The 22,946-nt window shown below is 43.6% G+C and overlaps 1 protein-coding gene across 1 annotated transcript; it reads right to left on the bottom strand.

Annotated features, from left to right (window-relative positions):
- Positions 1-4,452: 4,452 nt before the first annotated feature.
- PDC (phosducin) lies at positions 4,453-22,946 on the bottom strand. The gene is made up of 4 exons (XM_041479612.1): positions 22,863-22,946; positions 8,428-8,511; positions 6,547-6,707; positions 4,453-4,977 (listed from the first exon to the last, which is right to left on the bottom strand). Exons 2-4 carry the CDS (start codon positions 8,486-8,488, stop codon positions 4,453-4,455), a joined length of 747 nt encoding a protein of 248 aa, XP_041335546.1. The 5' UTR covers positions 8,489-8,511; positions 22,863-22,946.

A 22,946-nucleotide genomic window follows, 5' to 3' on the forward strand; every position in this document is an offset into this window, starting at 1 on the left:
TTTCTTTTTTTGTTTGAAGGCAGTGGAACACAAAGAAGAAAAATAAACCCTTTGATTCTAAAGCATAATCAAGTATGTACTGGGATACCTTTAATAAAGGCAACTCTGAGAAAGTTGTGTTGAGTACTGTTGCCTCACTTGTGTATTCTGTTTTTACATGTTTGGAAAAAAGAGCTGCTTTTTTGAAAGACAGTGTTGACCTTGTGTACTCAGCATTGCTCAAGGGGGACCTCCTGGAGGAAGGTGGTGAGTGCTGTAATGGAGGCACTGGGTTCACCTGCTCTGGGTTTTAGAATTGCTTCTTATTCTGTGCCAGTCAGTGGAATCAATGGGCAGGAATCAGGAGGTAGGATGACATCCAGGGGAGGTTGAGGGTTATCCAGAAAATGGGAGTAATTTTGTAACGTGATTCAGAATATGGTTGGTTTAAAAATTGCTCTGCTACAGTCTCTGTTAGAAGGAGGAACAGGGGTGTAATGAGAAGAAAAGCGCTGTCTTTTGTCTCTCTCTTTTTTTTTCTTTTTTTGTTTTTAAGGAGAACAGGGTGTGCTTTTGGAGGTAAAATACAAAATAATTATTCTTTGGTTGCCTGTAACACAAAACTCAGCCACAGAAGTGAAGTACAGCATCTCTGACACCAGAGAAGGAAATTGTCCTGAAACACTCTTTCTGTAGTTGTTCTTGTTTGTACTTGTGGTGTCAAAAATAGAGCTCGTTGGGATATATTATTCCAGGGATCCCCTTGCAAAGAACTCTTCCTCTTTTTATTTCTTCTCTGGAGCTTATTCAGTTATTAGTAAATGATCCTTTTCTTTGTGGTCATGGTCAAATTGTCCTTCAGTTTAGAGCTAACTAGGTATCAGGGATCTAATTTTCCAGTTTGGGCTGGAAAGGCAAAGAAAGAAATTGCTTTGATGGAGATTTCAGGTATAATATAAGAGACAGTTGAAGTACCATCTGTGCAATAATAAATTAATCAACCCTGTCAAAGAAAAAATGAGTAATTTGACTTGTACCTACACATTGAGCCTTCCAGTCATCCTGCCATGAGGAAATCGTGGATGTAGATGAAAGCAGGTTCTCACTTGTCTAAGAATTACAGGACTAACCAAGAGGGGATTTCATTGTCCCATCCTTTCTTGTACCATTTTGTACTGTTGATAGTGTAAGATAATGAGGGTTTAGGATAAATTAAAATGTGTGTGTAAGAGAAAAGGAAAACAACCTTTTAAAAATCTGTTTCCTGACTACTGCATAACTCTAGCTCAGCTTCCATTGTAGGTTTATCCTTTTCCTACCTGTATAATACTCCAAAGCTTTCAGTCTGAGAATACTCCACTGTGACTGATACTGAGCTTTGTTAACTCATGTCCATGATTGCAGATATATATTTGTTTTAATAATGTAAGAGTTCAAAGGAATGGTTTGGACTTCCACATCTGAAAATCAGGCTCTTCTAAGTACAGTTCTAAAATTTATAGTTTTACAGAATCATTATTTTCTGTGCCATTGGGTTTTAAAATGTGGTTTTAAAAGCCTCAGTGGTCTTGGCTACTTGGTCTTGGAGGTTTATAATTCCTCACATCTGAGGGCAGCAGTTGGTGTGGTAAATTGTGACAGGTTATGATGGCTTGACCCCAGCTGGCAACTAAGGACCACACAGGGCTAATTCGCTTCCCCAGGGCAGGGGCAGGAAGGTTGGAACAAAGATAAAACTCTTGGGTTGCAATAAGAACAGTGTAATAATTGAAATAAAGTACAATATAATAATAGTAGTAGTAATTATAATAATGAAAACGGAGATAACAAAAAGAGAGAGGGGAGTACAGTCCAGACAGATGAGTGCTCACAGTGCAGTCCCTCAGCACCCACCCACTGCTGCCAGCCTGGCCAGCCCCTCCTGGCCAGCTGCCCCAGGTCCCACCCTGCCATGGCATCCCCTGGTGTGGAATGTCCTGTGCCCAGGGGGATCAGCTCTGCTGGCCATGCTCCATCCCAGCTCTGCTGCAGCTCCTCACTGGCACAGTTGGGGCACTGCAGAGTCCTGGACTTGGGGCAAGCTCTGCTCAGCAGCAGCTGAAGCATCAGTGTGTTATCAAAATTATTCTGTACTGAACCCAAAACACAGCCCTGTCCAGCTGCTGGGAGGAAAAATAACTGTCCCAGCTGACAGCAGGACACTGACACCCACCAGAGGCTTTGCTCTCAGTCTGAGCAGCGGTGACACCAGTGATAATTTGTTCCCCACTCTGCTCCATCAGAATATCTGGGGACTTGGGGTTTCTGTGGCTTTAAGTCAAAAGGAAGAGTAACCACAGCCCAGGGTAGCAAGAAGGCTGTTCCCATGTGCTTGTTGAAGCATTTACTGTTTGATACTCAAAACCCTTCATACAGTAATAAATGTTTGAGTCAAATCTTGCTTTTTGTTTTTAAGGTTGGGGGTTTTTCCTGGAGAAACTGATAACTGCCGTGATCAAAGTTTTATTTGCAACTTCATTAGTCATCAGCTTCTGTTGAGGCTTGGTGCCACATTTGTATTTGCTCTTTGGTTTTTGTTTTTTAAATGACAGGTAGAAGAAAATCCTGCTTAAGCATGTTTAATCTGTCTCTTAAATTAGAGTGTCAACTTATTTCATACAGTAGCTGTAGGTGGAGCTTCTGTGGTGGTTTTGTTGGGGTTTTGTGGTTTCAGCCTTGTTTTCAAAAAAATGAAGCTTATGTGATGAGGCTGCTGATGTACACCCTAATAGCTTTTAAACCAAGTTGGATAAAGAGGGAAAGTTCTCATGGCAGTTAAGTTCCCACAGCTTACATGGAGATTTTTTTGGTGTGTAGAGGATTGAAATTTTTCATGCCTCTTCTTCAAAACGTATCATTAAACGCAAGAGAAATATTGTTCTGCTACTCATGTAACCGGTTACTTTTGTGATGGACAAAGATAATTCAGTATTTTCTACCTAAACTCCTGTAAGATCATTGGATTTTCATGCTGTTGGGTGTATCTGCAAGTGGTAGATCTGCAAATATTCTGAAGAGACAAATGAAATATTGGGATGGAAGTGGCTTTACCTGAGGGATCAACTTCATGCTTCAGTAAGGGGAAGAGGACTGCTCCAAGGAAAAAGCTTTATTCCCCCTGGAGTTCCATCAGAAAGACTTGGGACAGTCTCTCACTCAGCAATTTACAACATGGAAATCATGACATTTTGGGAACATGCTATTTGAATTTTTGGTGTAATAAAGTCATGAATTGTTTTACAGGTTAGAGAAGATTGTACAAGAGATGATAAGGAACTTCATTTGCACTGCTTAGTGTACATGACATGACGTTTCTGGAGCTCTGTTACAATAGTCATCCATGGCAAAAGAATGTAAAAGTAGCAATTCAGTAGCATTTTGATAGAACAAAAGAAAAATAAACAAACAAAGGACAAATAGTCTTTAACATTTTGATAATCTCATATATTATAAACTAATCTGTGCTGTTAAGATCTTTAGTAAGATACAGATAATGTCTATAATGACTTTATCCCATATCTTCCTCTCAATCAGATAATTAAATTGTAGTTCTCAACAGCTTCCCTTTAACAAAACTTTAAACTTTGAGTTTAGTAAATATCTAGTGAGTACTTACTAATATTTCACATGTTTTTAAGGGTAAGGTTATGTACTACCAATATATTCCACACTTCCAATGGCAGGTTTTGAGAGCTGATAAACTTTATTCAGAGTCATTACATAAGCATAACAGACTTTTCCAGAAACTCACAGGCATTTTAAATGCTTCTGCTCAGCACAGGGAGCATTGATGAACTGAAATCAGCTGATGCTGTGTCTGTGTCAGCTGTTTGGGTGAAAACCTTACAGGAGCACTGAGCTAACTTCTCCCTTTGCATCAGTATTGAGTATTTAATGTGGAATAAAATAATGACCTAGATACTTGAGCCATTTAGGAATGCAAGGACTTTGGGCTATTTGTCTGCCCTTAAAATTGCTTGTTCCTGCTGAAGTTGGTAGAAGTGAATCAGGAGCCAGGACTTGCTGTAACTCCAGAACATGGAAATGGCTTTTTGTGTGCACAGAGGGATGGACCACTCCTATCCCCACTGAGATGAGGGACTTGTGCTTTGTGGAGACAGGCATGGGCCCTCAATTTTTAATTTGTTTTTCCTATATTTCTTAAATATCACTGCTGTTCTTCCTATTACTTGTGGCTGGCACTGAAGTATGTACAGGACTGCCAGCTGTATGTGTTGTAAGTGGAATTCGTATGCTAACAGTTAAACAGATTTTATATCTTTATTTGTTATATCTTTATATCTTTATTTTATATCTTTATTTGTTTACAAGTAAACCAGCAAGGACAGCCTTCTCTAAGTGGGATGGGTGTTACTGACATTGATTTACAGCTCTCTGAAGAGGAAAGGGAGGCAGTGAGGACTCTGGCTCTAATTATTCAACATCTGGCTCATCCGTGCCATTTCCCAGCGCCGGAAGCTCCCTCTCAGGTAGCAGCCCATACTCGTTTAGGAAAGCCTCCACATCCACAGCAAAAAACTCCTCACTGAACTGTTCAGAAACACTAATGAAATTGCTCAGGAGCTCCCCGGCCTTGTAGACCAGCAGGGAGGGAAGCACCTCGCTGGAGAAGCGATCCCCGGCGCCCGTGCTGGAGGCCTTGATCTTGCAGAACTTGACGGTGGGGTACTCGGCCGCCAGGCAGGTCAGGCTGCTGTTGAGGGCCTCGCAGCCCTTGACGCCGTCCTCGTAAATGTGCACGATGACCGTGGTGGTTTTGTGCTCCTTCTCCACGGCCTCCAGGAACTGTTCCCCGTTCTGCAGCTCGCACAGGAAGCCGAACTTGGGCCCGAAGCTGAGCCGCTGGTGCATGTCCTGCATGCAGCGCTTGCGGTACTGCTGTAGACAGCTCTCGTCCTCCTGCGCCGCGTGGATCAGCTCGTACTCCTGCATGCTCATCTGTGGATATCCAGACAGGGAGGTGAGGGCCCCTTGGAGCTGGAATGGGGACAGACCCACCTGCTGTCTGGAGAGCACCAAAAGCTGAGCTAGAAGAGCCATCACCCCCTGCAGTGGCTCTGGGAGGTTTTGTGGAGACACAGGTGAAGATCCTGTCTCAACACTTGCCTGTCAGCACGATGGCAGTGGCCACATCTGGCAAAAATTTATGGGTCTCAGAGTTGATGGGAATTTTGCCAGTAGTGAGGCGGGCTTAAATTCCTGTGTTACTGGGGGTTTGGTTCCCCTCTGTTTCAGAATTAGTACATGGCCATGAGTGATGCTCAGTCTCAGAGCTATATCCTGCAGCATCCCATGAACTCTCCCACCTCAGCCAATTGCCAAGCCCTCGGCCCTGGAAATGGCAGTAACTACTTAGCATAGAGCAGGTCCTCCTGGGGGGAAAAGGACACACTCCCAAATGGACTTCTGTGTCACAACTTCCCCTGGTTTCCCCTTTCCTTGTCCCCTCACTGGGCTGGTATCCCTGCTGGCCACCCTCTTCCTCTGGAGACCAAACCCCTCTGCCCAACCCTTAGCTCCCACCCCTTCCCCTTTTTAAGCTGCCTGCTCCACTGGTTGCTCTCTTTCCCACTGGGTCTATCCTTCAGCTCCATGAGACCCTGCTGGAATAAAACCTTGTAAAAGATCCTTTCTTGCCTCTAACACTGAGCCAGCTGCGGTGAGTGCTGAGTGGGGGTTTGCCTGCATTGCCTGAATGTTAACTCAGCTTGCTTTTCAACAGGAGAGGTTTGCTGGGGACAAGAGATAGGCAGAAGCACCTACCATTTTAACACCTGCATTTTTACTATCCTGATTTATAGGTTTTTAAATCTGCTAAAAATTTTCCATTGCATTAACCAAGGATAGAGCATTGTGGCAGGGAAGGGAGGAGCTGTGCTGTGATAGATGTGAAATACACTGCTTGTTTTGCTGAAATTACCCTTTGCTTGAGAGAGAACTGAATAAAGAGAATCACAGAGCCACTAATTAAGATTGGAAGAGCTTTCTAAGATCATTGAGTCCAACAATTAACCCAGCACTGCCAAATCCACCTCTAGCTCGTGTCGCTGAGCACCACATTCCTATTTTTTTGGATTCTTTCAGGACTGGTGATGCCATCAATGCCTGGGCAGCCCCTTCCAGTGTTTGATCACCTTTATGGGGAAGAAATTTTCCTGATATCCAATCTAAGCCTCTCCTGGAACAACTTGTGACCGTTTCCTCTCACCCTGTCCCTGTTCCTGGGAGCAGAGGCCAACCCCTGGCTGTCCCCTCCTGTCAGGGAGTTGTGCAGAGCCAGAATTTCCCCCCTGAGCCTCCTTTTCTCCAGGCTGAGCCTCCCTGGCTCCCTCAGCCACTCCTGGTGCTCCAGCCCCCTCCCCAGCTCCATTGTTTTGCACGTGTTCTGTCTGCATTGTGAGAGCTCTGCTAAATTACACGGAAATTGAGTGGAAAATTCAAGATTTTCTACCTTGTAACAGACATGTTTTAGATAGAGCCAAAGTTAATTCCTTTTGCTTATCTTACCTTACGGCAGAATCTCTCTCTGGTGTCTTTGTCGTCTCTGCTGAAAGACCTGTGTGGTGAAGACATTTGTCTAAGCATTTCTTTCTTACTCAGGGGCAAGGAGTCTCTGTCTTCACTCTCTAATTTGAATTTCCTCCAGTCGTTGATCACACCTTTGGGCCCTAAGAGAGATTAAGTTGGGTGAGGAAATGGCTGCAACAAGAGGTTTCCTGAGAAGTTTGTGTTCTTTGCTAGTTTGTCCTTCTGTGTCTCAGTTTATCTGTCCCTACTCCTTCCAAAGCACTCTCCAGGAGCACTGAGAGCCAGAGCTTTTGGATCAATGAAAGATGAAAGAAGAAAGAAAGAAAAAAGAAAGAAAGAGGGTTTTTCTCACCTGGATCACTTTGGTGATCTGGTTCCCATCAGGATACTTTGGAAGGATTTTGAACTACATGAGCAGTTAACATGGATGAGGATGTTGAAACATGATAAAACTGCCATGTTGGCCAAAGGTGGTGTTTTGTAGACAAATATTTGATTTATTGATAAACAGGTTATTTAAATATTAATTTAAATATTTAATAAAATTTAAATATTAAATGTGCATAAGAACTTGGAGTAAAACTAAGAATGCAGGACATCTGAAATTATTTTTAAAAATCCCTAACACTACCTGTTGCACTGGAAGAGTAACCCATAAGGCAAATGATAACTCTGATTGTAATTCACATCTTGGTCTTTGGAGCTGCTTGATTAAACTGCTTAAGTTTTGAAATTGTGAAAAAAAAAATCAAAATTCCAGTGCTGTTTTTCAAAATGAAAACATTTAATCTGCATCTTAGATTATAAAGTAAAAGCAAAGAATCTTTCAGTGTTTTCAGAGGTGGAGTTTCCTATGGAAAATTTAGAAAAGGCTGGGTAAGCAACTCTCATTTTCACAAGGAAGATGTGATGAAAGTGAGATGTGGTATGTGTATATATATATATAAATATATATATATATATGTATATATATATTAAAAAAAATATATATGGGGTTTTTTCATAGAATGGTTTGGGTTAGAAGCTCATTTCTTTCCACCCCCTGCCATGGGCAGGGACACCTTCCACTAGCTCTGCTGCTCAGAGCCCCATCCAGCCTGTGCATATATCATAATCTTGGCCAACAGCAGCAAGGCTGGTTGGGAAAGAACCCTGGAGTTATTACAAGAGCTGCATTCATTATAGCTCCAAGGAAAAGAAGCTCTTGGAGCAGAGGGAGGGAATGATTGTATCCTGTTACCTGGCAGTGGGGTGGAGGAGCTGTAGAGCTGAACACAATGTCAGTACTTATAAAAATCCTGGTGATTGAGCACTGGATTAAAAAGAATGATGGTTTTGAGCAAGGCCTCTTTTTAAAGCTTCTAAATGCTGTGCTGTGTTTGCCACAAGGGGCATTTTTAGCACCCAGTGTTCCTTCTGTAAGAAGGAAAAGATAATTTTGCCTTTCTAGTGAAATGTTACCACCTAGTTCTAATGTGGGTTTTGTTGCTCTTTTTTTGTTTTTGTTGTTTTCTCTCCTCTCCTGGAGAGCAAACTGAAGCAATAAACCACAGGAGTGAGGCAATAAACCAACAGGAGCCATGTTGGGCCATGGCTCTTGGTGGCTTTGTCAAATGTCCCCTGTGTTTGCCCTTTGCTTCAGGTTTGAGGAAGAGCAGCACAATTTTGTAAATTACAATTTCTGTAGTTTGGTGTTACCTGCCTTCCATGGGGGCTGTCACTTGCCCCAAAATACCTTCTCATTGCCTTTGGAACCTGGGTTGTTGTGCAAGAGGTTTGGCCACTGGAATTCTGGGCTTCCCCAGTGAACACTGACAGTTTAACTTATTTTTGGGGAAAAACCCCAGTTGGTTTCCTTGCCTGTGTGTGTTGCCTGTCCTTCAAAGTCTTCTTCCAAGCTGGTGTTCGCATTTTCTTCCATTTCAGTGGCTGGAGTAGGAGATGCTGCAAGTCCCAAAGGGAGAACAGTTAATAACAGGATAGCAAAGCTTGCAGCAGGTACAGCACAGTGTGTAATTTCCTGTAGCTGGTGAGTATCAGTGAAGATCAAAATACACATGGTAATTATGGAGCTTGTCATTGACCCACAGAAAGCAATTGGGATATATGTCAGTCTCCTTAAAAATGGGCCTGGCCAGATTCTCAGGTGAGGGTTCCTTCCCAGTCACTGGAGAATATCAGGGACATGGTCATGGGAAATAGTGGGTGTAAAACTTCCTGCAATGAAAATGTGTACTGAGTATTTTCTTACTTCATTTTTTTTTAAATCTCTCTTGGAACTGGAGCCTATTAATTTCCCAAGTGCTGCAAGCATTTATTTTTAAGGGTTGCCAAAATTGCTCATTTCACATACAGAAAATGGAGCCAAATATATGAACCTGTTAGGCAAGAGACCTCTGAACATCCTGGAGCTGGCTGGGCCATGTTTGTTGCAAAACAGCAAACTGATGGTGGTTATAAATCAAAATCACTTTCTTGTTCCACCCTTTCCATAGACCAGGCAACCCAAAGAGCCAGATGACACTCGCAGGGCACTGTGATTGACCAACACCATTTTTGTCTCTTACAGTAGAGTTTTTGATGGAGAACCACATTTATTTTGAGTGTTCCCGCCGAGGACATGATCCCAGACCAGTGGTGCCAGAGCACTACAGAGCAGCAAGAAGCCTTAAGGCAGGTGATTTGAATGTTCCCCTTAAGTCTAGATTAGTTTCAGCTGTTCAGGTGCTAAGCTAAGCTTTGTTTGACTTCACAGTAACAAAGATGTTCTCATACCATGACTGCCTTCTTTAAAAGCTGCTGGGATATTAGACTGGAATGATAAATGTGTGTGCCTGGATGCATGTGCCTTCATTTTTCCATAGAATCATCATGAGATAATGTGGAATAACATCTGAGCAGGACACAAGGTATCTGATTCTTGTATGTATTGGGACTAAAGCTGATTAGCAAAGGTGCAAAAAAGTTGTTCCGTGCAGGTACTCATGACAATTAATCAAAACTTGTGGGAAACATTGCAAGTAAGCTTGGAAGAAAAGCAGGTAACTAATCAAGCTCCATTAGTATAGATTCTCTAGGTTGCTCTATAGATAGGCTGTTGTCATGGCATAGATCCAGATTATCAGATCACTTGCTGTTCCCTCAGTTCTGAAATAGAAATCTGAAGTAATCCCTTCTCACTAGACAAAACTAAGAATCTTTGCCATGTCAGGGATGAACAGATATAAATGCTGGGTCAAACCCTTAAGTCATTCCCTTGGCTTACACGGACATCTACAATAGGCTCTTCTGGCTGCTGCTGTGGATTTTCTTTTCATGGGGGGAACAAGAGGATTTGATTCTCTGTGTGCTTTGCTGTTTCAGAGCTTTTAACTGAAAAGCACAGGCTATGAAATTCAAGGAACTCATTTGCAGGCTCAAACCAGAAAACTTGTCTGTGCTTTGGTGAAACATCTCTCTCTTCCCAGAGGTGGGAAGGGATTGCTTAACAAATGAAAGGTCTCTGTAAAATTTATGTTACTGATCTATTGTGCCCCATAAATCTGTGAAGATTACATGAATCATAACAGCATAAAGGCTGCGTTTCACCATTCTTCTGCAGTGTGGCACGAGGCAACAATCCTGACTGTGCACGGGCTGGGAGTGGGAACTCCTAAAGCTCAGTCCTGTCCCTGTGACTGAGTGGGGCTGGGAGCCAGGCATGCAAACCCTTCCCCTTTCAACTCAGTGGGGCTGTAAATCCTTGTCATCCTTATCTCAGCCCCGGGAGAATGGGGGTGGCTGAGCCAAGGGTTTCCCAAGCAAGCAGCTGAGGACAAGGAGGTCCATGGGAGGGTGTTCCAGGCTGAGCTGGCTCTCCTCAAGGAAAGCGCAGAGGAAGCTCTTGCGTGTCGTGTGTGGGCAAAGTCAGGCAATCACTGGGCAGGGAACTCTCCCACATCCCCCTCAAGGCTTGAGGTGGAGCTGTTGTGGCTGGCTGGGGTTTTTTTTTGGGGTGGTGAGGAGGTGTTCTTTTATGTGCCAGGCAAGCGGCATTTTCCAAAGTTAAAAACGAGCTTCCCAATAAACGGGGAAGTGTGGGTGCTGCCAGCTGTGGGGGTTGTTGTTATGCAAGTGCCCCTGTGAGGAAATGTCCGTGTGTAAGGCTGAGTCAGCACAGAGGCCGAGAGTGTCACAGAGTAGGTCAGGATGGCCCATCACGAGTGTCTCTGATGAAAAGGTGTCACCTGCTTGCCTCTACAGGTGTGCTGGGGCCTGCTGTGCCCGGCATGGCGGTGGCTGGAACCTTCCTCTGCATCACATGGCAGCTCTTGCAAGAGCAGCAGCCCCACGGAGAGGCTCGTGTGGGTGCAAGTGGGTCATCATTTGTTGACTGATAGTGTTGTCTTTCAGAAATTCCTTTAAGGTCACCTAAGTAAGATCATCAGCCTGAGCTGGCCTGAGAGCATTGTTAGGCCCAGGACTCAGAGGCAGGGATTCACTGCATGGGGATGATTTGATTCAGCAGGAATGGCCTTGTGTCCTGGAGAATGACCATCCCTGGCCATCCCAACCTCCTCTTATGGATTCCTTACTGCTTTACAGCTGATTATTTTCCTTTTTATTTTTTAGTAATGTGCAGTCTCTCAATCCCAGTACATAACTGGCTCAAGGTAGGAGCACAGTCCCCTGAGAGGGTGTTGCTTCACACAGCAGGAAGATGTGCAGTGATGGTTACATGATAATTAATGTCATCACTGGAGTTAATTATGTCTCCTAGTTCTAAGGAAGCATCCACAGACCTTCCAGCCCATCAGCTGCCATTGGCACTGATCCCAACCATTCCCTTTGTACCATTCTGACATTCCAGATAACCAGCAGTCTCTGGGGAGGGGGAAATTGCTAATTTAGAAAATCTTTTGTATTTTCATTAGCTTTTCTCATTGGTTTTGATGACTGAAAGTGGCTCCTGAAAAGTTCAAATGGGTGTAACAACTTCTCCTTTTCAGGTCTGTGGGTCATCAATGCACTAGGCCCTATTTTGTCATGCATATGGTGGCTTTACATATATATTTTAAGAGACTGATCATTCTACAAATTCTTTACTTTCCTGTCTTCCTGACAGATTTTCTGAGTGAAGAAATGGAGAAGGTTTTTGTGTTCAAAAAATTTCTTCAGTAGGAAAAAACCCAATTGCACAGTATAGGCCTGATGCTGCCGTGTAATCTCTGTGAGCTGTTGTAGATCAGAAGCAGAATCCCTGTTACTGCTGCTCATTCCCCTGGTGCCATTAAACTGGATGGGCCAGCCTCACTACAGGGTGGAAATAACCATTTAATGAAGTTCCTTTTTACCCAATATGGAAGAAGGTTTACTGCTTAATAACAAAGCACAGAAACATGGAATGGTTTGGGATGGATGGGACCTTAAAGCCCATCCAGCCACCCCCTGCCATGGGCAGGGACACCTTCCCCTATCCAGGTTCCTCCAAGCCCCATCCAACCTGGCCTTGAACACTTCCAGGGATGGGGCATGATTTTACCCAAAATGACAATGTTACTATTTTCTCCTGCTCTTATCTTCTGAGGTATAGCTCAGGAAGAAAGCACTGTAGCTGTGTACTTGTAATGAAGCCTTATTTAATCCTTGTAAGAGGACTGCAGCTGTAAATACGAAAATAGTGTCTTGTAATTGAGTTATAGTTACAGAAGAGAAGGAAAATAAAAGAAAAATATCTCTAAACAAACTGTAAAAGGCAAGATGCATTCTACAAATGACAAAGCCAACAAATAAAACTTGCTTTCCAATATAAAAGTTTTTGCTGCTAATCCAGTACATAAACATGAGTAATATTTTTATTAAAATATAAACATATCCTAGTCACAACTTTGCTGCTTTCCATCTGTGCAAGTCCTGCTGAAAATGCTGTTTGTGTCAGGGTTTAGTAAGCAGATCAGCAGCAGGCTGATCTGTGGTCAGTGGGATATTGCTGGTGAGCTGGGAAGTATTTTAGGGACCCTTGAGGGGGACAGTGAAAACTGAGGGGTGCCTGGCAGTGAGATGTGGTCGCACATCTCTGTGTTGATCTCTCTGTGGGTGGGTGCTCAGCTGGGATGTGCTCCAGGTGTTCCCTTGGCTCTTGGAACGAGTGACCTCCTGCAGCGCTCCTCTCTCCCAAGGGCTAATTTGAATTTTGCTTCTCTGCCTTTTTTCCCTGGTCCCCAGTTGCAAATTACCTGGCACATGGACAGCTTCTGAAGCAAGCAAGACAAGAGAAGGAGCAGCCAAGGATTTAAGTGTTCAGGCTCCTGAAATTTAGGGGAATTGGGAAAAATAACAAGGAGCTGGAGAAGGCATCATTCCCCCTGCCTGGGCAGTGGAATGGAGTGAGTCCTCCACTCTTCATGTACCCTTGAGAGGGCCAGCATCCCCCTGTGCCTGCAGCAGGAACAGGTTTCCAAGAACCCTTGGTCACAGATGTGCTGAGGTTCGCAGGAGGCACTAGCAGCATTATGTAATCAAGACCAATGCCAAGGCTGGAGCTCCAGCCCTTTGCTCAAGGCCCTGCAGCACCTTCCATGCTCTGCTCCTGGGCCCTGCACCATGGAGCAGCAAACGTGGAGCACCTGCAGCTCCCCTTGCTCCACGGGCAGTCAGATCCCTTACAGGAAAGCGGCTAAAGACAGGCTTAAGAGCCAGCCTGCTTTTGTCATCCCAAGGTGCAAAGACAGGCTGATTGTGGGGCAAAATGGAAACGTCCTGGGCTCACCTCAAGGAAAAAATGTGGTGCATCATGGGGTGATCAGGTCACCGTGGCTGGGAAAAAACATAATTTCAAAACACCAGGCCAGGGCTTGATTTGCTAGAGAAGAGGTCACATGACGGGAATAAAACATAAAGCAGGCTGGGCTGATGCAGGGAGCACGTCACTGGCACTGATGAGAGGGTTATGGGACTGGATTATTGCCTCTATCCGCTTTAGCAGAGTTACTCTGTTCTCTATTTGTGAGGTCGAAACATTTTAAATAGATGAGTCCAATGTTTCATTTATCCTTAAGGCTTTGCCAATTAGGAAATGCTTTATGTGACTACCCCTGTCTTCAACATTGTGTTGTGCTGCAAGGTCATAGGATTAATAAATATCCCTTTCTCTTCCTCTTTATTTTAGTCTTTCGAAATCTGGCCTATAATTATGCACCAGGAATTATTCATCTTTTCTGGATTGCACAGTTATTTATGGATATTACTCCAAAACAGGAAATTAGTTCAATGCCTTCACAGCAATCAGTGACAAGACAAGAGCAAATGGCTTCAAACTGCCAGAGAGTAGCTTTAGATGGGATACTGGGGAGAAACTGTTCCCTGGGGGGGTGGTGAGGCCCTGGCACAGGGTGCCCAGGAAGTATCCAAGGCCAGGTTGAACAGGGCTTGGAGCAACCTGGGATCATGGAAGGTGTCCCTGCCCATGGCAGGGGGTGGCAGTGGATGGGTTTTAAGGTCCCTCCCATCCCAAGGCATTCCATGATTCTGTGGTTCTCTGATTCAGTTCTACCAGAGTACCACAGTTTTGTCTGGAAAGGTAGAATGCAGATATTTTAAAACAGAACTTGTTTTATTTTTCAAAGAAAAATTACAGTTGTCATTATTATGGTAATAGCATTAGTATTGCCAGTAGCTGCTATGTCAAATTTCATTTAGCATTAACCAAAAATTTTTATGTGGAAAAGCTTAATTTTGTATACGAAGTGGTGAATATCTTTTGAAACCTGGGATTCAAATATTGAGGCATGTTACATATTTGTTGGATCAGCTCCATTATTGTTACTGTTGTGATGAATTAATCCTTTTTAAAAAAATTATTTTGCCAGGAAACCTATTATTGATTTTTCTTCTTTTTAAACAAACTTGGCTGTATCAAGCAGGGTGGAAGAGGAGGGTGGCTGGATACTGAGAAAATGTCTATTTGAAGCAAGCGGGAACAGCCAATGTTTTCAAATGCAGATTATTTCAGGGCACGAACCTCAATCCGTGTTTAACCTCAATGCCTGGCCCGATTTGTCAGATGGATTGGACAGTTCACCACAGTGCTCTGGCAGTCTGGGCAGAGTTTTCAGTTTATATTTAAGTGTGTGTTTCTCTCTGAGCTCCATGTTCATGTTTGCTAAAGTTGGCACATCCTTCAGAGCCTTGGTTGGAGTTTATTGCTGTATTTAGCAAAGTCATGATAGATGGCAGAAGCCCAGGGGGAGAGATTGTGCATATTTTTTCCCCAAGCTGAACAGATGTTTGCAATGTGTATAATCCCTGAAATTTGTCCAAAATCTCTTGTGTCAGGGCTGTAACTCTGGTAGTGACTGGAGACAGGCACTTGAAGGTGTTGATGGCTGGTGTCTTCTGGAAAAGGGAAGGAACTTGAGTTTGTTGTGAGGTTAATTAAAGGTCTAGAAGTAGTCACACTGTGAGGACTTTGACTCTTACTGCTCCTTTCCACCAAAAACTAAAAGATGCCTGTGAGGCAGGGCTGAGAGGAGCCAACACTTGTGAAGCTGGAAGAGCATTCACTGTCTCTTTTGGGATGGATTTGACCAAGAATGCCTCCTAAGGCTCTAGACATGCAAAGAATTGCCCACAATAAAAAGTTAAAAATATATTTTTGGAATTATAGCATTTATTTCTGGTGGGGTTTTTTTCTCTAACATTTTTTTTTCTTTTCTCCTTAGCTGCTTGATGTTCTTTTCAAATGTGTATTTGTATATGTAAATCAGTAGGAATATTTGCTTTTACTTTTTTCATATCTACGCTTTTTTACCATCATTTGGAAAAAGCAGGCCTGACTTAGCCAACAGGCTTCCTCTAAAGAAGGGTCTGAATAGTCATTATCTCAAACTTGAGAGCTAAGCAATTTAAAAAAAATGAAATTCTTCACAGCAGCTTTCATATTGATGTGTTTTTTTATTCCTGGCTTTCTCTGAGCATTAACATCCATCCTCTGAGATGTATGAGGATCTCAGGTTTGCTGCTTTCCCATCATTAAAAATTTAGATCATCTTGTAATTCTGACCCTCCCTCTCTGAATTAGTGCCTTTCTCCAGAGAAAGTCCCTGTGTGAAGGGAGAAGAGTGAACCATCTCCTGCTTTGGGCGCTGGGCAAACACCCTTGACCAGGGATATTTATTGACTTTGTGGCATTAGATTTACACACCTTGTGATGCAGATTTGGGTGTAAGGTGAGTGACAGAAGAGCAGGACCTTGCTGTGGCAGGGAAAGGACAGGGGACCTTGGGTGGTCAGGCAGTGGTGGAGTCCCCATCCCTGCAGGGATTCAACTGTGGCTGCCCCTGGATGTGGCACCTGGGGACATGTTTTGGCCTTGGCAATGCTGGGTAAATGGTTGGACCTAATGATCTTGGAGAACTTTCCCAACCTAAATTCTGTGATTCAGCTTGTGCTCTCAGGAATTTCTTGTGTTTTCCACCCTGCTTCCTCAGAACTCTTCCTGTAGGACTGGCAGAGCCGAGCAGTAGTGCTGGCTTGTGACTGCCAGGTGCTTCCTCTTCCTCCATTCCCTTTTTTATTCTTCTGCTAAAGCATTCTGAGTGCATCTCCACATCTTAGAAGATCTGACAGAATAATTTCCTCATTTCTCTTAAATGGGAAGATCCAGAGGTAAAAGTGATCTATCTGTATTTATCAAAGGCAGTGGAGATGCTGCCAGTCTGGAGCTGGATTCAGTATATCCAAGAGAGAAAAAAAATTCCTCTATTGAACTGTAAAGCTGTGGTCAGCTGGATGTGGTTTTGGTTTGGTTTTTTTTTTAAATTTACTTGACCATTTACCAAAAAATGGAGTTACCATGTAATTGATTAAATGATGGTTGCCCAGGTCCTGCTCCAACCAGCTGCTCATTTGCTTCCAATACCAGAGCTAACATTGTCTCCACTGAATGATCCTGACATCCCTGTGGCAGCTACGATTGCATGAAGTCAGTGATAATAGGAATGTATTCCTCTTACTACCTTTATTAATCAGAAGATGAAGGCCAAAGCAGACAGGATTGTGTGGATACTGAAAGCCCTTGAGTGCTTATATCAGGTCTGTAACTTCCTTATATCCCAGAATCATGTCCTGGTTGGGGTTAGAAAGGACCTGGAGATCATCCAGTCCAGCCCCAGCTAGAGCAGATGGGTCTTATCCAGGTGGGTTTGAATATCTCCAGAGGAGGAGACTGCACAGCCTCTCTGGGCAGCCTGTTTCAGTGCTCAGTCACCCTCACAGAAAAGTTTATTCCTTTCCTGCAGAGCGCTTTCATACTATTCATGCCATTCCAGAGGCTTCATGCTTTCCTTTGCATCCTGTGATTGACTTGTAGTTATAATTGGTGAGTTTCATCAGCTAATTTGTAAATATCTTTATGTGTGGCTTGTAAAACTGCACAAAATTAGAATTACTATGCTTCTTTCAAACCCAAGTGAGGCAAGCTGGGGTTGCACTTATGCAGCAGCTGAGGCATGTACATGCATTTCTCTGAGCATGTAAACAAATGTCATGATTTGAAGAACAGGCTGATGGCTTAAAACACATATGTTGCCTCTCCTGCTCCAAAACACAGCTCAGATAAACAGCAGAGCAAATCCTTTCCCAGGGATTTGCTTTTATTTATGTAGAAACTGGAGCACAAATGCTGGGCCAGTTTCTCTGTGCACACTTGGTTGGTTCTAAGACCTCTTCACAGGAACTGCCATGGCTCTATGCAAAAATTAATTCCAAATATTTTAGCCTCCTCTGTGCTCAGGCTATAGTTGTGTCACCTCCTGAGAAGCCATCTGACATTCTTTATGGCTTCTGACATTCACTAAGTGCAAGAGCATCAGCACCAAAGCATGTTGTAACAAGCAGGAGGAGAGACCAGGAGGTCATTGAAGAGGAAAAGAAGGAAAAGGGAAAATAAAGGAAACAAAATTATCTGATTGGAAAAGACCTTGCTATAAGCCCCTCTGATTAATTTCATCCACTTCATGGGTGCACAGCAGCACCCCAATGCCAACTTACCCCTCCCAGGGAGGGGATTTGGAGCTGAGCCCAGGGGCAGCACTCTGATTGCCCAGCTGCTGGGAACATGCTCCTGCCAACCCAAGGAATGACAGCATCACTGGTACTGTGGCTCTAGGAGAGGAAAAAGGCCCCAGTTCCTGGGGTTCCCGTGACAGCCTTGAGGGTGAATGGGAAATATGCTCAGCAGAGGTGCCTGAGCAGGGTGTTCCTGATTTAGTTACCTTCTGCAGCAGCCCAGAGCAGCCCCAGCTCTGCTGCCCCTGGGGCTGACGTGGTAAGATAAGCCAGGTCCTGACTCCTTCTGTTGGCAGCAGGTGGCCATGGGATCAGCAGGAGTGAGGACAGGAGACACTGGAGGTGTTCTCATGGTGGGTTTTCTCCTCCCTGCACATTTGTTCATGGAGCCTGGTGTGATGTTTGGTTAAGCCCAAGCCTGACTCCAGATGTGGAGGCTGTGGCAGATGTGGGAAGTGGATGGAGGTGCAGCCCTAGCAGTGTGCTGTGCTTGGGAAAGGAGAGGAACTCCATGAGCATTAGAAGTAATGAAATCTGGCTGGTTTGTTTTTGTTTTTGTTTTTTCCCCCCTAGGATTCATTTTCTAATTATTTTGGCACCTAAAAGCTTTTTTGCTGAGTCTTCAGCACTAAATGGTGCTCTGTTTGTGGAGTCTTCAGTGTCAAAGAATAAGAAGTGAATGCAAGTGAGAGAATTCCCTCTCCCTCTAGGAGAATCAGACTCAGATACAAACCCAGACAGTATCATACAACAGAGAAAAACCATGATATTTCAGATTGCCATGATGTCAGAAATTTGTCCAATTTTTTTTGGATTTACTTGCTAAATGACTGTTGCAGCATTAGCTGTCCCAATGGAACAGCTCAGCTATGAATCAGTTTGTGAGAGCCTCATTTATTGATGTGTTCCAGCAAGGTCCCTTAAAAAAATCAAATCACAAGTCATTTAACTATTTAACAGCACCAGATTAGGCTATATGGCAGCAAATGTGTATTAATCCCTTTACTTTAAACATTGTAGGAGAGTCTTGGGTGATGCATCAGTATTCATACTGAACAGAAGGGTATAATCAAATTTTAAAGTCCTAAAATGATTGTTACTCTGCTTTAAATAAACAGATACTTTCTAAAATTAATTAAGTTATGGAATCATAGAATGGCTTGGCTTGGAAGGAACGTTGAAGGTCATCTTGTTCTGGCCCCCTGGCATGGGCAGGGACACCTTCCACTGGTCCCCTAAGGCAGATGTGGATAAACACGTTCTGGTGTGAGGTTTGCCATGGGCTCTGGGTTACTGACATTGCTGAGACAACTTGGTTCAGTGGCCTGAAACCCTTTTTTGGATGAGCTACAGAATTTGACTCATCTTGAGAGGATGCAGGCGTGGATAATGGGGACCAAAATTCGCTGTCCTTGGCAGAGACGATCCCTGGAAGCAAAGGGCTGGAGTGGCTGTGCTGTGCGTGCTGAGGAAGCCCCGAGGGTCTGAAGGCACTATGTTTAGGTCTCACACCATCCATGTCTGGCTTGTTTCCTCCTCTGGCAGAGCCTGACTTCTCCTAACCCTTTCTGAGCACTTACTTCATCCTGTTTGGCTTAAGGCTTAGCCTAGCTATTTGTAGCTAGGCCGTATTTCCAAATGTGCCTCTTGGCTGTGACCAAATGTGGAGTGTCACAAAAGAAACCTGGGCACATCCAGTGTGGAAGGGGGCAAAGGTGAGCAGCTGGCAGGTGCTGCTGCCTGGGATCTGAGGACAGAATTGAGGCCTCCCTGAGGCTGGTTGTGAGTGACATTGAGTGTTCACAGGACCCACCTCTGAACCAGTGCCCAGCAGTGACCATAGACCTGGAGTTAACTTGGAGCTGCCAGGGAAGGTGGTTCATCATTGTGTGCTTGCAGAGAGGTGAGGTCCAAGGATTTCTCTTGTAACTTCCTTTAAGACACCCTCCATTTGCTTTAAGGCCTTCCTTATGGGATCCCTGTGCTGCCACTGCTTTAAGCCTGGACAGCTCCCAGGAGGAATGGGAATGAATAGCTATCCTTGGCTTCTGCAGGAGGTAACTGTTTTCATGGGACCCCAGCAATTCAGAAGGACAGGAATCAGTGCCCTGGTTGTTTTATTTGGTACTTTGTGCCAGAATGCCAAGCCTTTATTATAACATATTTTCATCTCAAGTTATGGTAAACTTTAATTCCATTTAAAGCAACTTTGTAAAGTATTTCACAAATGGAATAGTTCAGGAATATTTCAATTATGTCACAACCTGCATGATTTACACTGCTAAAATGGCAAGGATATGCAAATAAAAACAAATGTCATTTCCAGATGCCATTTGAATGCATTCCTTTAATGTTTTCAAAACAAAGAGATTGCTTTTGTGGAAGATCAGTTCAGTCTGCAGGAATCACCGCTCCTGCCATCCTTTCCTCTGATAGAATGCAGCAAGAAAAACTAAATGGTATTTGCTCACTGCAATTTCCTGAATTTTTCTTATTTGTCTGATCTCTGGCTGATAGGTGGGAAAGGGTTCTGGGTCATCAAAAAAGAGCTCCTTGTTTTGGCAGGCAAATATATGGAGCAATTTGTCAGGCTCATCATTTTTTCTCTGCATGTTGTTGCCTTCATTTTCCATGAATGTCCATAACAAAAATGCCAATAAAAATTTGAAATTTTTAATTTTAGATTAAAAAAAAAAAAATTACATGAGATGACATGAATTCACCAAACCTTTCACTTGAAGTTGGAAGGGGTGGGGTTGTTTTGTTTTTTGTCAGGAAGTTCAAATCCCATAATTTTGACCAGCTCTGCTCATACCTGGTGTTGGGGTAGATGCCATTTCTCACTTTCACTTTATTTTCTTCTACTCATAGCCCTCTGATATCCTCATTCCAGTAAGCAGCAAAATAGGAATTTCTCTGGATGGGGATGGTGACTGTGGAGATGCCCTACAGCTTTGCCTGGAATTCTGTAGGCACTGAGCATTAAAGGAAGGAGCTGTGGAGTGCATTCTGCTCAACACAATAACATGTTGGTTTATAGCATTTAAATCCAGGAGACATTTCTCTGTATTTGGACTGAGGCTGAAGACTGTGCTCATTCAAGCAGTTCAGGGTGTAATTCAGTCTCACTGTGGCTGGCCATGTGCCCTAGAGTGAGCCTCTTATGGAGTTTAAGATGGGATAGTGCTGAAAGCTGGTTACCAGAGTCTTCAGCTGAGTTCCCCATGCCCTTTGGCCACCTTACACACACCAAATCTCAGGGGAAAGCTGATTTTGTTTCCTCTCCTTGCTTGCCAGTGCCTGACTAAGTGGGCAGTACAGTCTCTGGAGGGTTTTCTGTCCACAGGTGCCTTGTGGGGTTAATCTGGTGTCATATCACTGGCTATGTGAAAGAACACAATAGGTCTAAAAGATAGGATGGGAAGCTAAGGATTATGTGGATTTTACTAAGTTCCTGTAGTTCTGCCTTTAAGAGTCTTCTGAAGTTGCAGAGCTGGTGCTGTGTGAGAGTCACAACCTCCCAGAGCTGCCTAATCCTGGAATCCAGTGCAATATTTATGGAGAATTATTTCTCCACTGATTGCATTGGTCATGCTCTGGTTTTTGCTTTGGAGGGCTGGAAGGGGGCAGGAAATGCCCTTTGGTGCTGTGATTCACCCAGGAAAAACCTTTGCAGTGGAGCTGAGGGTAGGACCTGATGACACCATGAGCATTTTGAAGGTGTCAAACACCTGTAGGGTTTTTGAACTTTGTAAATGAGGACTATAGGAATCCTGTGATAAATGAGGAATATGGGAGCCCTGTGATGGCTTTGAGATCCACTGCTGCTAGAGAGGAATTTCCCTTTTCACTGGAAACCTGAAGTTGAACATCCTGGTGTATAGGAATCATCTTTAACTCTGTTATTTGCTCAGAAGCTGTAATATTTTAGTGATTATCTGTCATGCCCTAATGCATTTCCCCATCTTTTAATTCTGCTCTAATTATAATTGCTAGGATTAGACTTTTATATTTATAACAAAGATCGGCTTAAAATCCCTCTCTGAAACAAGATGAAGCGCTTCCATCTAATTCTAGCAATCTGGTACAGATCAGCTGCAGAAGAATTGGTTAGGTTGAAATTATTCCCTCCTGTCAAAAAAATACCAAATACTTGCAGGAAGCCTGTAAAGCCATTGATTGTGCAGATGATACTGTTGGTGTAAGGGGGTGGAAGCAAGAACCCAAGGTGTAATTTTGCCCCAAGGTTTCTTAACCTCTCAGACCTGCCCTATTAAAAACATGCTCTTCTTCTGGGGATCTCAGCTGTCCAAAGCAATCTCTCAGGGCCAACAAAAGGGGTTTTCCTCCATCTTTTTATGTAATGCATAATTTATACCTTTAGTTACATACCTGCCTAAAACTAGTTCTGTCACAGAAACTACAGAGGGAATTGTCTTGTCTAGGGTACATGTGGGTTATTATTCTTTCACACCAAAACATTCTTTTGCAAGAAAACAATTCTTGCAAAACAAAGCTGAGATTAGATACCTGAATAAGAAGGATTCATTCTAAAGTTAGCATTTGAAGTTCCTTGGAAGCTCCAAAGTGGACCCAGACATGAACATTTTCTGGAGATTTTTCCAGAGATTTGAGTCCTTCACTCACCCTTCCCCAGGGCACATGACTCCATCCCAGCAGAGGCAGAAGGAATGGTGTCTTTATATTCTCTTGCAGATCCTTATATACAGGTTAGTATGCAAAGGTAGGTTACAAAAGAGTAGAAATCCCATTTTTGAATCACATCAATGCCAAAATCAAATAAAGAGAGATGGGATTCCATGCAAGGAATATAAAAGCCCTGTCAAATTAGATACAGGTGTCATTTCCAATAGTCTGGGCACACACTGTCAGCAGGTCCAGGATGTGATTTCTAACACATTTCCATTTCCCCCAGATGACCCCAGCTGGAGTGAAGCACCACTCACTGCCCATGCATTCATTTAAAGCACAAATAATGGCAGCTCGTTGTTCGCAGCTTAATGAAAGCAGCCTGCCAAATTCACAGCTGGGAACCTGGCAGCAGTTCTTATGTCACCAGCCCCATTTCATTCAAGCTGCCAAATGTGAGGCTCTTCTGAGAGACCCCATCACTTCCATTTCTTTATCAGAACTTTTCATACACCACTAATACATCTTCAAAACACTCTATTTTTCCCCCACTGAAATCAAACTTGAGAGGCAAGGTTTGATCACACAAATCATGGTACCTGAGAGGCTCAGTCACTCAGCTCTGCCGTTCCCAGGTGCTGACCAATGTCCTTGGAGTTTCCAGGAGAGAAGCTGGATTACAA

The sequence above is a fragment of the Pyrgilauda ruficollis genome, unplaced genomic scaffold (genome assembly GCF_017590135.1).
Source record: "Pyrgilauda ruficollis isolate IOZ18807 unplaced genomic scaffold, ASM1759013v1 scaffold49, whole genome shotgun sequence".
Lineage (NCBI taxonomy): Eukaryota > Metazoa > Chordata > Aves > Passeriformes > Passeridae > Pyrgilauda > Pyrgilauda ruficollis.

Coding starts and splice junctions, on each gene's coding strand:
- PDC (XM_041479612.1), bottom strand. CDS start 8,488: ATGGAAGAAAATGCGAACACCAGCTTGGAAGAAGACTTTGAAGGACAG. Junction 6,708..8,427: donor AGGACAGGCAACACACACAG/GCAAGGAAACCA, acceptor AATCTCTCTTAG/GGCCCAAAGGTGTGATCAAC. Junction 4,978..6,546: donor GAGAGAGATTCTGCCGTAAG/GTAAGATAAGCA, acceptor GGATATCCACAG/ATGAGCATGCAGGAGTACGA.